The 14,003-nt window shown below is 47.8% G+C and overlaps 1 protein-coding gene across 1 annotated transcript in view; it reads left to right on the forward strand.

Moving 5' to 3' along the window:
• Positions 1-14,003, forward strand: part of LOC144732517 (uncharacterized) — a 176,561-nt gene that overhangs the window by 114,173 nt on the left and 48,385 nt on the right. The window contains exons 15-23 of the mRNA XM_078613925.1: positions 49-111; positions 3,515-3,559; positions 5,627-5,680; positions 6,820-6,886; positions 7,413-7,523; positions 8,878-9,042; positions 10,748-10,840; positions 11,993-12,162; positions 12,861-12,933. Coding sequence (XP_078470051.1) covers positions 49-111; positions 3,515-3,559; positions 5,627-5,680; positions 6,820-6,886; positions 7,413-7,523; positions 8,878-9,042; positions 10,748-10,840; positions 11,993-12,162; positions 12,861-12,933 — 841 coding nt within the window. The remainder of the gene's footprint in view (positions 1-48; positions 112-3,514; positions 3,560-5,626; positions 5,681-6,819; positions 6,887-7,412; positions 7,524-8,877; positions 9,043-10,747; positions 10,841-11,992; positions 12,163-12,860; positions 12,934-14,003) is intronic.

Consider the following 14,003-nt stretch of genomic DNA (forward strand, 5'->3'; position numbering starts at 1 on the left):
AGACGACGCTGCTTGATGATTCACGTTTGTTTTCTTATTGACTTTCAGGGCCTCCCAGGGCTTCCTGGGCCGTTGGGAGAGAAAGGAATTATAGGTCTGCCTGGCCCAAGGGTAGGTTTTCGATGTCCTTGCAAACATGCCACTTACACAATTTTATTAGAAAAATAATTAATATTGCACTTTACCATTCATCACATTGTGCAGCATCAATGTTTTTTGTATTTAGTCCACATTTGTTAATTTTGAATATTTTTTTAAATATATATACTGTGGTTCTTAAATTGTTCTTTTCGTAACCCAGGTCACCCTTGTAAAAGTGGTCATGCTGTTTCACGTTGTCACAAGGGGTTTATTTAATCTACCGCTTAAATAAAGTATATATGTGAATATCAATACCGTAGCAGTAGTAGCAGCTTGATTAAGTAACATAAAGCTCGTAGTTGGGAATATTTGAAATGTTTTGTATGCTTTTTAAACAACGTACAATTCAGAATACAGAAGCATGAGGGTTAATGAATGAATGAAACATTCTACTGCATTCACTGGCAGTAATCTTAGAAAAGCTAGTTGGGATGTTTTTTTAAAGGTCTAATTTTATTCCTAAGCATTTCGTGGTCGCAAAAACACAATGGGGGAAATCTAAATATATAAAGAGACAGACACGGGTTTATTTAAGCGCGTGAAAGTAAAAAATACGTTTCCGGACTGTCAGTCCCATGGGTATTCTAACCGAATGTTTCCAGCAACACCGGTTTCGGCAGAGCAAACCCTGCAGCGGTTTCGGCTTTCTTAGAATCGTCAGCAGAGTGTGATTATTTAAACACATTCCTGCGGAGGGAGCTGGTAGGAACGTTGGGTTGCTCGGTCAATGGCCAGGGTCAACGGCGACGTGATGTGTTCCGCAAATGTGCCCGACTGTGAGGGCGGGCACAAACCGGCGTGAGTAGGTTAAACGTTGAGTTTAATAAGGGCACCACGGGGTGACCAGCCCCACCCCTCCCACCCCCCACCTAGACCCACCCTCCCCACCCAGCCCCTCCCCACCCTCCCCACCCAGCCCCTCCCCACCCTCCCCTCCCCACCCAGCCCCACCCTCCCCACCCAGCCCCTCCCCACCCTCCCCTCCCCACCCAGCACCTCCCCACCCTCCCCACCCAGCCCCTCCCCACCCTCCCCTCCCCACCCAGCCCCACCCTCCCCACCCAGCCCCTCCCCACCCTCCCCTCCCCACCCAGTCCCACCCTCCCCACCCAGCCCCACCCTCCCTACCCAGCCCCTCCCCACCCTCCCCTCCCCACCCAGTCCCACCCTCCCCACCCAGCCCCTCCCCACCCTCCCCACTCAGCCCCTCCCTCCCCACCCAGCCCCTCCCTGCACGACGGACGGACACCATAATCCCCTGTGGGCTGGTGTAACCAGGAGGTTCCTACCAGTAATAAATGCTGCTGGAAGATATTGTTCCCTGCGACCGATAGTCTGACGGACAGATGTTTACTTTTTTACTCGTTTCAACATATCCTTGTTATGTTCATAATGTCCATAAATCGACCAGGGCAACGCGATGAATTTGATTTAATTGACTGAAAGTGAAATCAACTGCGGTTTCCTTCTCAATTCAACACTGAGGCGGTGTCCAGCTCTTCCTTACAGCCCTGAGCCAGTGGTGGAATTTCCACATTCCCATGGCAAGCACGAATCTATCCATAGGGCAACCGCTGTTGACTTGCCTCAAAAGTCGGACTCGTTTAATCGACCATTGGAAGGATGATGGGTTGAGTCAGCCCCTAACTAGGATTTGAAGTCGCAATCTTGTTCTACAGCTGAGCCACCAGGCTGGTGATGGTATATTTGGCATACCAAGCAAACGTACCGAATATTGTACGTCAAATTAACTGATCATGAACATTTGTTCAGAATAAAGTTTGTTGAGTTAGATCGCGTAAGTCGTTAACCCACCACCCGACACAGCCACTTTAGTTGGGTTTTACACGCGAACAAAATGTGCCTTTTCGGTATTACTTCAGCACACCGGTGTGATGGCGAGAAAACCCACAACAGGCCTTCGCGTAAAATTCATTAAAGTTTGGTTGGTATCTATTGCACCACAGGTGGGTAGAAGGGCCAGTTTTGAAAGTTTGGAGACAGTGACCTGCCACTCTTTGCCGTAGAGTCCTGAATGGGGAGGGTAAAGCGCGAGTGGGTGCGGCTCCCCCGTTCGCGTGCGGGTCACGTTTGCGGGTCACGTTTGCGTCGTGTCCGACACACCCCAAGCAGGACTCCACCTTGTGGTGCATGGCGCTCCCTGTTGGCCACTTCGCAGACAGCAGACCGCCTAACACAGCCGCTCCTTTACTCTTTTTGACATTGTTCCCTGAGCCAGGAGGCTGCCCTCCTACTGAGCTGACGTACGAATTGACGATGAACCCGCGGATAGATGAACAGTAAACCCCAGCCCCTTGTTTACGTGACTTCGGGTAGGGCAGTAGCTCCCAGCCATTCTGGCCTCATTGACAACTGTTCAGCCCTTTTCACTGGCCACCTTGAACCAACAAAATTTGCTACATATATTACAGGCAGGGCGAGACTATGAGACGCTTGGGCCCTAACTATGTCAAGCTTAAGATGCCCCATCGAGGACTGTATATTTTTTTCATATCAGATTAAAAATAAGCATTTGAGAGAATATTTTTCCCGATCGCCTTCATTTTTCAATCGGTTACAGAGTGTGAAACCTGAAACTGGTTATTATTTTATTGTTCGTATTTAGAGGCAGCTCATAGTAGCTTACTTAGCTTACGCCTGAATGTGGTCCCGATTACAAGCACCGGAAAATGTTAATTGGACAGCCAGAGAAATAAAAATAACAAGCTTCCAATTGCGAGCCACTCGCTCTCCTGCCGAGCCACCTGGTTATCCGTGCGATGAGCAATAAATCGTTCGGTGTTTTGTGAAGATGAAAAAAAATCGGCAAATCTTGCAACGGTTCCACGGATCGCATCCCACACACCCTGGCGGATGACACGTTGGGAACCGCTGGGAAATAGCATCATGACTCCACCTCCCAGTGATCTGACGAATTGTCGTGATTCAAGCACGCGCAATTAGATTTTATTTAACTCGATATTTTATTTTTGCCCGTGTTGTTATTCTCTTGTGTATATTGTTTTTGCAATCGTTCTGTCCAGTTTGTACAGATCTGTTCCGTACGTCAGCTTTAAACGTAGCAATAGCATACGGTGTGCAAATTATTTGCATACTTTGTGAGCGATGCAAAATATTTTAATCTATTAATTGTATTGTTGTTTAACTTTCCTGATATCCAGGCCTTCATTTCTCACTGAACAATTTCCGGCTCCCACATTGTGGGAGGTATTCTTGATTTGATGTGCCGGGTGCATGAATATTTTCCAGGTAATCAATCCAGGTAGACCCAGCCGAAATGAATCCTTTCTTATACCGATATCCATATGTTTTGTCTCGTCCGCATATATAAATATTTTTTTGTCATTTCCAGGGTTTTCCTGGAGAGGATGGAATTCCTGGAAATCCAGGAAAGAAGGTGAGGCCTTGAAACACGCGACGAGCCACTCACGCCCGAGTCACTTTTGTTTTGGTTTAGTCATGAAGACATCTGGGTAGAAGCTTTGCATGGCCTGCTCCATTACACCTGCAGTGCCACCAATCCACCCTGAGATGAGACGGGAGAAGTAGGCGAGTGTGTGGATGGGGAGTGGAGTGAGATGAGAGAGAGGTAGGAGAGTGTGTGGATGGGGAGTGGAGTGAGAGGAGAGAGAGGTAGGAGAGTGTGTGGAGGGGAGTGGAGTGAAATGGGGGGGGTGAGGTAGGGGAGTGCATGGAGGAGAGTAGAGTGAGATGAGAGGGAGAGGTAGCAGAGTGTGTGGAGTGGAGTGAAATGAGAGGGGAGAGATAGGCAGGAGCAAGTCTATGGAGAATCCTCTGTTGATCATGGATTCAGAATTTTTAAAAATGGATTGTTCTTTCAAATACAGTTGCTAAAAAGTGCCACCGAAACTATCACGTGCGTTACATAAAGGAGAAAGGTTGCCACGTGGAAAGATGACCTGCTTCATTGTGGAACTTAAATCGGTGTTTGGATTTCACTGGGCAGGAAGGCTGCGTATTTTGAGTCCCCCTCGAAATCTGACAAGATTATCTTTTTCGCCAGTCTTATTCCAATTATCCTCTTGGCGACATGGCACACGTCCAAGTGTTCATGCTTACGCAGAGGTGTGTTTGTCACGCAACAGTCAAAATGATCATCAGCTCACTTACACCTTAAGAACCTGGTTTAGTCACGGGCCGGCTGAAACCCAGATTAGAACCCAGGAATTCATCTTCTTGGTTCTTTCGGTAAAGTCACGTAGAAGGGAAGTAATAAAATAATAAAAATTAAGCAGAACCCAGGAACTCAGTGGTTCCGGCTCAGCGAGTGTTCTGACCCCTGAACGATTTCAATCAATATGGGACCTTTCTTTCCAGTATCAAAATATAACAATAGGTTTTACACTTTCTGGCAATTAAACAGGCGTTAAGATGTTAAAAACACCAAACAGATTCTTTTTCAAAGAATCCTGTCTGCATTGGTCCCATATTGGAGCTGCTCACCCCGAGTTACAAATGCCCTCATAGCGGCATTGTCTTTGTGCTGCCCGCCTTTTGGCGTCCTCTGGTCTAATACTTTGAAACGAAGCTCAAAAGAAAGCTGTCTCTGGTGTGAACCAATAAGTTTCAAAGACAATACATATATAATTATTGGAGCATCAGACCTTTTTTGCCAGTACCAAAATATAATAATAGGGTTTTTCCCCTTTTTTCTGGCAACAAAACTGAAACCTTTTTACAAGGATTCATGTCTGCATTAACCACAATACTTACAGTCAAAATGCAAACAAAAAACATACCATGATAATATATGCATTGTCCTTGAAACTGATTGGTCCACATCAGGGGTGGCATTTTTTAAAAAAGAAAGCCGTCCCTATTATCGGAGGATTTTGTTTTGCATGTTCACCACAAGTACGTGTCGTTAATGCAGACATGCTTCCTTGCAAAATTATTCTGTTTGGTGTTTTAACATCTTAACACAAACTGTTTTATTGCCAGAAAGTGTAAAATCTGTTGTTAGATCTCAATCAAGTCAGTCTAACTTCATTCCGTCCAGTCGCAGGGTGCCCATCAAATGAAACCAAACAGCCTTTCCTGCTGAAATAAATAACATCTCTATGTGGCTATTTATTTAAAGGCACCTTGCTATTGCCGACATACAATTATTTCTAGATTTGAAGCTTTCGTGACTGCAAGGATTCATATTCTTAGGTTTATTTTTAGGTTTTTTTTTTATGTTTTTGACTTTACCGAAAAAAACCTAAGAATATGACGTCCAATTATGTTTCCTTAAAATGTTAAAACACTGTAATTGAAACAGTAACGAGGTTAACCTGCGACCATACATTTCGTAGCATGAGTTTTCATCTGCGAATGCCAGACTCAACAGGTTAACGTCCCAGGTTGCTGTAAGTAAAGGGGACGTGCCCCAGAAGACTGTAGTCACACCTCGCCTCCCATATCTAACCACATTTGTAATGTTGTGTTTCTGACACTATAGGGCTACATGGGGAACCCTGGCATCCCGGGAAAGAACGGCAATCCTGGAATTAAGGTAAATTCTCATCTTCATGGTCACTCAATATTTACTCTGCTTTGACCACGCAGTACATCTTGTGGTGCCCTGTGGCAGGCGATGCCCCCCCCTGCCCTCACCCCCTGCTGGCAGCTGTCCCTGTGAGGCACAAGGAGAATGCGGCAAGCACCAGTCTGCAAGTTGGCATGAACTCATTTTCTTTAGAACTGCTTTTTGTGTTAAGTTTGTTGTCCTTCCCCCGCACTTCCGAATAGCATGGTTGGCTACGTACGCGTGCAAAAAGGAGTTCAACACACAACACATACAAGTGGTGATGTAGTGGGGGGGGCATTGTTACCCTGTGGCTTCCGAATTAATACCAACTACAGTTACTAAGGCCATGGATACATGAAGAGGAGCACGTGCCCATGCCTTTAACAGACGAGGTGCTCAGTTTCGTGCTGTGTGTTAGTGTGCGTTGTTGCTACACGCTCGACATTTATCCTTTATTTATCATGGTTATCCGTGCCACAGCCCTGCAATGCTCAACAGATCCTCGCCAGAGCGGGGTGCCTCAACGGGTTGAAAACCGCTGGCCTAAAGCGTTGGATCCACGCTCGTCTTTATCTGCAGCTCCAGCCCAGCAAAATACAAATTCACATTTATACAATAGGGGCCTGTCTTTATGTTTTATTGTGGCACAGCTAAAACCCATTGGGCTATAAATGCTATTTTTTTCATGGGGACCTGGTTACTCTATAGAAACCTGGTTACAGCAACAACAACAATACAGCATAAAAACAACCCGAAAAACAACCGTACAACTCTGGCCGACAGCGGTCGACTTGCCATAAGATCAACACCAAAACGTTAAATTTCGATTTAAAGCTTTCGTGACTGCAGGGATTCATCTTCTTGGTTCTCTCGGTAAAGTCACGTAGAAGGGAAATAATAAAATAATAAAAATAAAACATAATAAAATACAATTCTCACGACGTTTCGGCCACAACGCAAGCAGCCGAAACGTCGTGAAAATTGTATTTCCCTTCTACGTGACTTTACCGAAAGAACCAAGAAGACCAAAAAGTTACTCCAAAATAGCACTGTTTGTAGCAGACGGTATTTGTCTGGTATCCTCGCTGAGTGGCTCGGCATGGTGCGTTTGCTGCCGTGTGCAGGGCGACCGAGGAGAAATAGGGCCCGCCGGTCCCACCATTTTCCTGTCGCAAAATGGAATCACCAAAGGTAAGCACGAGCCGTCGTTCTTTTCTTTGCGTTTCTGCTTTTGGCCACTGCCGCGTGGAAAAGGGGCTTCACACGGGACAGAGCGAGGGCAATGACCCCGGCTGTCCACTACTCCTTCCCTGTGGCCCCTGCTGAATTTATTCCCCTGTCAAATGGAGGAAAGTCGCGCGCCGGTTTTACTCGCAGAGTTCACGTTGCCTCTCGCTTTGGGAAAATATTACCCATTTTTCCACTGGCACATTCGAGCCGAGCCAGCCTAGGGCCCTCACCGTATGGGTGGTTTTCCCACTGGCTATTTACTGTGCAGAGCCATGACCAAACTATGACGCTGTGGGCTCACAGGACATCTGAATCTGTCTCAGGGCCAAGCAGGGCCAACGGCGGGACTCACGTCACATTCATTGCATGCGACGTCAGTACGCCGTGAGGAAGCGGCTTCACCGCACCTTCTGCACGCGTCTCCGCTCGTTCACCACGCGTGACGTCGGCGGCACTGCCATGCCTTGCGCGACGTCTCTTTCAACAGGGCCCCCTGGTGACCCCGGTCCGAGCGGACCCCGTGGCCTGCAGGGAGACTCTGGGTACCGTGGCCAACCTGGGTTGCCCGGGCAACCCGGCTCCCCGTCGTTTGGAAGAGGCAAGTGGGCACAAGGCGGGCGAGATACGCACGTCACGGTCGCTCGCCTGGACGTCGCGATCGCGCCTTTTCATCTCGTTGCCGAGCACAGGGCGAATAACGCCAAGTAGCCAGCTCCTGCCGCTCTATATTTTCCCATGGATTCCTGTTCACGTTCCCTCGTAGCTGTTGAAGCTTTGTGATTTAATTTTTTTTATGGCCTTGGGTTAGTCACACACGGTGTGGGGGGGGGGGTGGGGTAGGGGAGCAGTCACTCACCAGCAGCTACCTGTGGCGAAGAAATGTTCATCCGAGAGGGTTCGTCTGCAAGCTAGGGGCAGTGGGAACCTGGGAAGGGGCGGGCTTGGGGGTTGACAGGACTCGGAGTGGGAGAGGTCGCGGACTCGGCACTCCGGCGTGCCGTGCGTCACGCGATGGAGCTGTGCCGGTGAGCTCGCTACCACGAATACGTGGAAGTCGGCAGCCTCATCATCCACCTCGTCATCTGACAAACTCAATCTCAAAGCCAAATAGGATTGCCACAACAACCATAAAAAAGGGAACGATGGGACATATCGTGAGAAGTGGAACATCTCACAATACCGGGAGACAGGGACAGAATTGCACGTACATGCATTTTGACTGCCGTATCTCTAGACTTGCAGATTTCGCAGGACAGCTACGTCCTGGGATAACCAGGATAGGTGGCGACTCTCAAAACCAGCCCTCACCTTTGCATCCTCCCCGTGAACCCATCCCTGCAGCCGACACTCAGCCTCTCACGCTCCCTATGGACGCGCAACGCCCGGATAGCTGTCAGGCACTATCCGATGGACACTCGCCAGGAGATCTAAAATATAAACTTTATTTTATTTTACCAGGTAAGGCCCACTCGGAGCTACGCAGCTCTCTTTCAGAAGTGACCAGGCTACAAATGATAACTCAAATAAGTGGCTTGTCACGTGGAAATTTACAGTACCAAAGCACTCGAAATGCACGTTTGTTAATGTGGAGGGAAAAACCGGAGGACCCGGAGAAAAATCCAGGCGACCGCAGAGAGAACATGCAAACTCCAAATATACAGCCATCATGGTGGCGATTGAACCCACGACCTTCTGCATACCAGGCGAGAGAGATAACCTCCCGCCACTGCAGTGCCCTCACCCATCCAACGCGTGGGAAGGAACGCACTCCTCAGCCATGCGATGTCCAGGACACGTTTCGCAAAACACGCTTTTTTCTTTTAATTTACAACGCGTGCCACGCTCTTGCCACACGGGCGGCGACGGTCGGCACCCATGCCGCCCCCCCCCCCCCTTTGTTTTTCCACCTTCCCCCTTTCACACCCCCCCCCCCTCCAATCTTTTATGTTCAGGCGAGCCAGGCCATATTGGTGCCCCAGGATTTCCAGGGCCGCGTGGAGAGAAGGGAGATGCCGGCCTTCCTGGCTCCGGATTGCCAGGTCTTCCTGGACTCGACGGATCTCCCGGTTTCCCAGGGATTTCTGGACCCCCAGGCATTCCTGGACAATTAATAATAGGTAATGAAAACAAACAAACACGCACACACACGCGCACTGCAATTTAGTACTAAACTATTAAAGCAGGGGTCGGGAACCTTTTTGACTGGGAGAGCCATAAAAGCCAAATATTTCTAAATATATTTCATTGAGAGCCATATAGTATTTTTAACGTATAATAAATTAAATATGTCTTACTTTTAATGCGACTTCTGGTGCTGCATGGTTTTGCTGATGGCCTTGTAGTCTGGTTCATACGTGGTGAGGTTGAGCTTCGTGCAGGCGTGACCCATGAAATTTATCTTCAAAACTAATTTCTGTTTACTTTAAAATGACACAGTATTATTAAGCAATATCACAAGTATTTTAAAATCAGATCCAAACTGATTTTTTTTATATTTTTTCAACTCAAAATTGTTTGGGAGCCATATGCCGTCACTGGAAGAGCCATATATGGCTCGCAAAGCCATAGGTTCCCGACCGCTGTATTAAAGTATTTAAAATCTACCAGGTAAGGCCCACTGAGCTATGTAGCTCTTTTTCAGAAGCGACCTGGCCACAAATGACAGCTCAATGAAGTGGCTTATCATCATGTGGACATTTTTAGCCACCAAATACTCTAAACGCATGTTTATAAATGTGGAGGGAATAAATGGGAGGCTTCGATTTAAAGCTTTCGTGACTGCAGGGATTCATCTTCTTGGTTCTTTCGGTAAAGTCACGTAATAAAATAATAAAAATAAAACATAATAAAATAAAATAATTCTTATTTTATTATGTTTTATTTTTATTATTTTATTACTTCCCTTCTACGTGACTTTACCGAAAGAACCAAGAAAATGGGAGGCTCTCCGGAGAAAAATCCATGTGGCCACGCGGAGAGAGAGAACATGTAAACTCCAAATATACAACAGGCGTCAGGGTCGGGGTCGAACCCACGACCTCCTGTATGCCTGGGGAGGTAGTTAACATCTCGCCGCCGTGACATGGCGGTGGTTCCGCTGCGGAGGCAGCAGCGAGTGCTGGGTGTGTGGACATTGTCCCACGTTACGCTACGGAGAGAGCGATGGCTCAAATTTTCTATAGATTTGTGTGTGCATGTGCACGTTTGTACACGCGTGTCCCCATGCATCATAGGTAGCACGGACATAAATTAATCGGTTCTCTGTGTTGGAATGTGCATTGGCCATCGCCAGGCGCATGCAGGGTCAACTTGTTTTAAGCCTGTGACCAAATCGTCTGGAATGCTTGCAGTCTCGTCAGATTTTGGAAGCTAAGCGGGTGCGAGCCTGGAGAGCGCTCGGATGTGTGGCCACCACCGTGCACTAAACGGGTGCTATAGGCTGCTGCTGCTGTTGCGGGGCTACCCTGTCAGCAGAGGGCAGTGCGTCACAATCTATCGTTGTACTGCACTACGCCGCAACGGCTTTTTCTCCCACGACCGTCACCAACCCGACGTGTCCGGCGTAGTGAAGGAAGCGTGCCTTAAACGACCCCGCCCCGCTCCTCCCAAGACGCGCAACTTCTCGTCGGAGGAGCTCGTCCTGCCGGCAGCGGATCGAACACGAGCGCTGTGCACGTACGGCGCAAATTGTCGGGTCCAAAAGGACGCGCGCTGTGGGTGGGTCGCGACGAATGGAACTTTGGGTTAACGGCGACTCGAGCCGCGGAGTGTTTTGCCACTCACCCCTTGATGTTATCGTTTGTGTGCTTGCCGATCATGCAGACCCTAACTATAGGGGTGACGGACAAATTGGAGACCCAGGCTCCAGTGGGCTTCACGGACATCCTGGATCGGCCGGTGACAAAGGAGATCAAGGTGTGTAATCGGAGGCCATTGTCCTCCGCAATAATAATACAATACGTACTCTTCCTGTATAATGTATTATATGTTGAACTTATTTTTCGCGGTACGTAGCCAACCGTGCTAATCGGAGGTAGCGGGGGAAGGACAACAAACTAAACACAAAAAGCAGTTTCTAAAGAAATTACTTTTCAATCTGGATGAATTAAAAGTGCAAAGCTCCAGTGGCTTCCTAATATCGGAAGGAAGAGCGTTCCAGACGGCCGCAGACGCTGAATCTGAAAGCGCGCGATGTGGTGACCGTCTTTGTTCGACGGTTAGCCAAAAGCCGCTGCGAGGATCACCAGAGTTTGCGTGACTGTTTTATGCTCCTTGGCGAGATCAGCAGCAAGGCATTGTGGTTCATTTGTGGCAAGCACTTTGTGTGAGTGCGACCTTACATAGTAAAATAATGAAAGTAAATGAAAGGGAAAGGCGCAGCCCCGCAATTGCTTGCTCACGCTACTGCTGACAGACAGGGCTTCACTAGTAGGAGCCCGAGAAGGAATTTTGTCCACTCTCACTCTGGCCAGACGTTTTGGAACGAGGTGGGTGTACCCACCTCTTTACCTGGCTTTCACTCCGCTTCCCTCTCCCGTGTTCCCCACACTGGCAAATAAAAATAGATTCGCATGCAAATTGATGCATGTCAACGTGCATTTTTTTTGTTCGCATATGTTCTACCTCACATTGTCACGTGATATGTTTATACGTCAATTATTTACATGACTATGAATTAAATAATCCTCACATTCTTGAACACCTCGGCTCTAACTATGGACCTATCCGTTATCTTACACTCGCTGCGCATCCTTCCCCGGGCTCAGATGACCATCGACATCTACGTGTCACTATATTTACCCGTGCCACAAAATGCACTTGTACATGAATCGTCTTTTAAAAACGTTCTCGTCTGAATTGATGCCTCGCCTTTATCCCACCTCTTGTCCACTGCCTTTCGCGCCTTTGAATGTCCCCCACCGCCCCGCCCGGTTTACACGCTCCTCCCAGAAGTTGACACGGGGCATGTCCAAGCCATTGCCATTCGCATATTTTATTCAATCTCTCTGGTCTCGTCCCCGGCGTGCTCCTCTCATCGCGCGCCCGTGCTTCTGCGCTCTCCCACAGGAGACCCGGGCGACTGTGCCTGTAACGGTGGCGGTGGTGACTCCGGATTTCCTGGACCGCCAGGGTTAGCGGGTCCGCCAGGGCAACCAGGAAACCCAGGTTACCCCGGGCAGAATGGGTTACCCGGAGACCCCGGCCTTCCCGGCAATCCTGGCCAGCAAGGAATTCGGGTGAGACTCGGTTTTGGGTCAGATCACGTGGTGGTAGTTTTATGCAGGTGTGGAAATGGGTCGGAGCGACCCATAGCACCGTGGGGGTGAAAATTTTAACCTGACTTAGTTCCAGAAGTGTAGCGGCGGAGAGGCTACGTAAATCTATAGATATCATTCGCAATTGCCCATCTGTCACGCTCTGGATCTCCCAGTACATGGGAGGAAAATATTAATACAATTGTGTAAAAGGTCGGCGAATATGCTTCACATGGATATCAAATCTTGCTTCAGCGTTTTAAATGGAAATGCTTCAGAAACGAGCAAAAATGGAATGTATTCGTTAATGCTCGCGTCCGCCTCCCCCCTTTCGCTCACACTCAGTTGGTACGGTCCAGATCCTGGGGGGGAGGATCGTGGCATTTATGAGTTCCCCCAGTAATTTCTTCTCATTTCCAGCCCGAGTTTTATGCCAAAATTCAACACTTGGTTGACCACTCTGGGATCACAAGTGGCTGTTAAAACCGAAGCGCTAACATTTTCATTCGTATTTTAATCGGTTCACATTAGTCGGCATTGAGTAGTAAGCAATTTAACGAGTTAACAGTCAAAAATCAACAGATGAACTGATTTCAAGTTTTTAAATAGAGATATATTTATAAATGTAAGACTGAAAAACTCCATCATGGGTGGGTAAACACATTCTCTTGTCCGTCTAGGGTTTTCCTGGAGAGTTTGGTATTCAAGGACCCAAAGGACAGAAAGGAGACTCATACATCCCAACTTTGAAAGGTGAGTCTTCTGTTTTGGATGCTGCCATCGTGTGATGGTTAACACACTGGCTGGACATGGTGTCCTTATTAGCACACCGGACTTGCAACCCAGGGGTTGCTGGTTGCCACGGTAGTGAGATGTTAACTCCCTCGCTTAGCATGCAGGAGGTTGTGGGTTCGATTCTGACCCTGATGCCTGCTGTATGTTTGGATTGTGTATGTCTCTCTCCCCATGGTCGCGTGGATATTTCTCTGGGTCCTCCACATTTATAAACATGTGTTTAGAGTATTTGGCTGCAATAAATGTCCGCATTATCAGTCACTTCGTTGAGCTATCACATGTGGCCAGGTCGCTTCTGAAAAAGAGCTATGTAGCTCAGTGGGCCTTACCTGGTAACAAGTATAACCCGTAAAAACAAAGTTTTTCACTATAAATCCTTTATATGCGTGGCGGCTAGAGTCCTCTCGTCCTCTGGCTTGAGATGGCTGCCACCTATGGGTCAGATGATTGCATTGCACCATTAAGCAATTGGTAATTAAATATAATATTTTTGTCCTAAAAAGTGTAAAATTTTGGAAAAAGAATTTCACGAACATTAATTGTCACGCACAACGAGTCTGTGTGGAAAATGTCAGCTCGATTGGATCACGGCAAGTGGGTTAAAAAACGACCGAAAGGTTTGCACGGTCGTAAGCAAGCAAGCGAACTTAATATAAAGGATTTAAAAACAAAATTATAGTTAAGATCTCCCTGCCCGGCAATTAAAGCAATGGGGCATGTTTTTTTTTTATTTTCACCCAGCAGTACAAATGGGTTCAGCACAGTTTGGGCGATCGACAGGTCCCATGCGGTAGGGCATGCTAGAAGAGTAGGCCAAATATCCATTCTAGAGGGGCTCTCTAGAACTCCTTCTAGCGGAGGTCCTTCCGCCAACAGTGACGTGAGCGGCACGTTGGAGGGCTCCATCAGCGCCGATGCCCTTCTGTTGTGAAGTTTGTGCGCTGTTAATTCTGTAATGCACAATGCTGTTGGATTTTTTTACGTATGTATGTTGAACTTCTTTCACACCGTACGGAGTCAAGCGTGCT

This window comes from Lampetra planeri, chromosome 43 (assembly GCF_965212315.1).
Source record: "Lampetra planeri chromosome 43, kcLamPlan1.2.h2, whole genome shotgun sequence".
In the NCBI taxonomy this organism is placed as follows: Eukaryota; Metazoa; Chordata; class Hyperoartia; order Petromyzontiformes; family Petromyzontidae; genus Lampetra; species Lampetra planeri.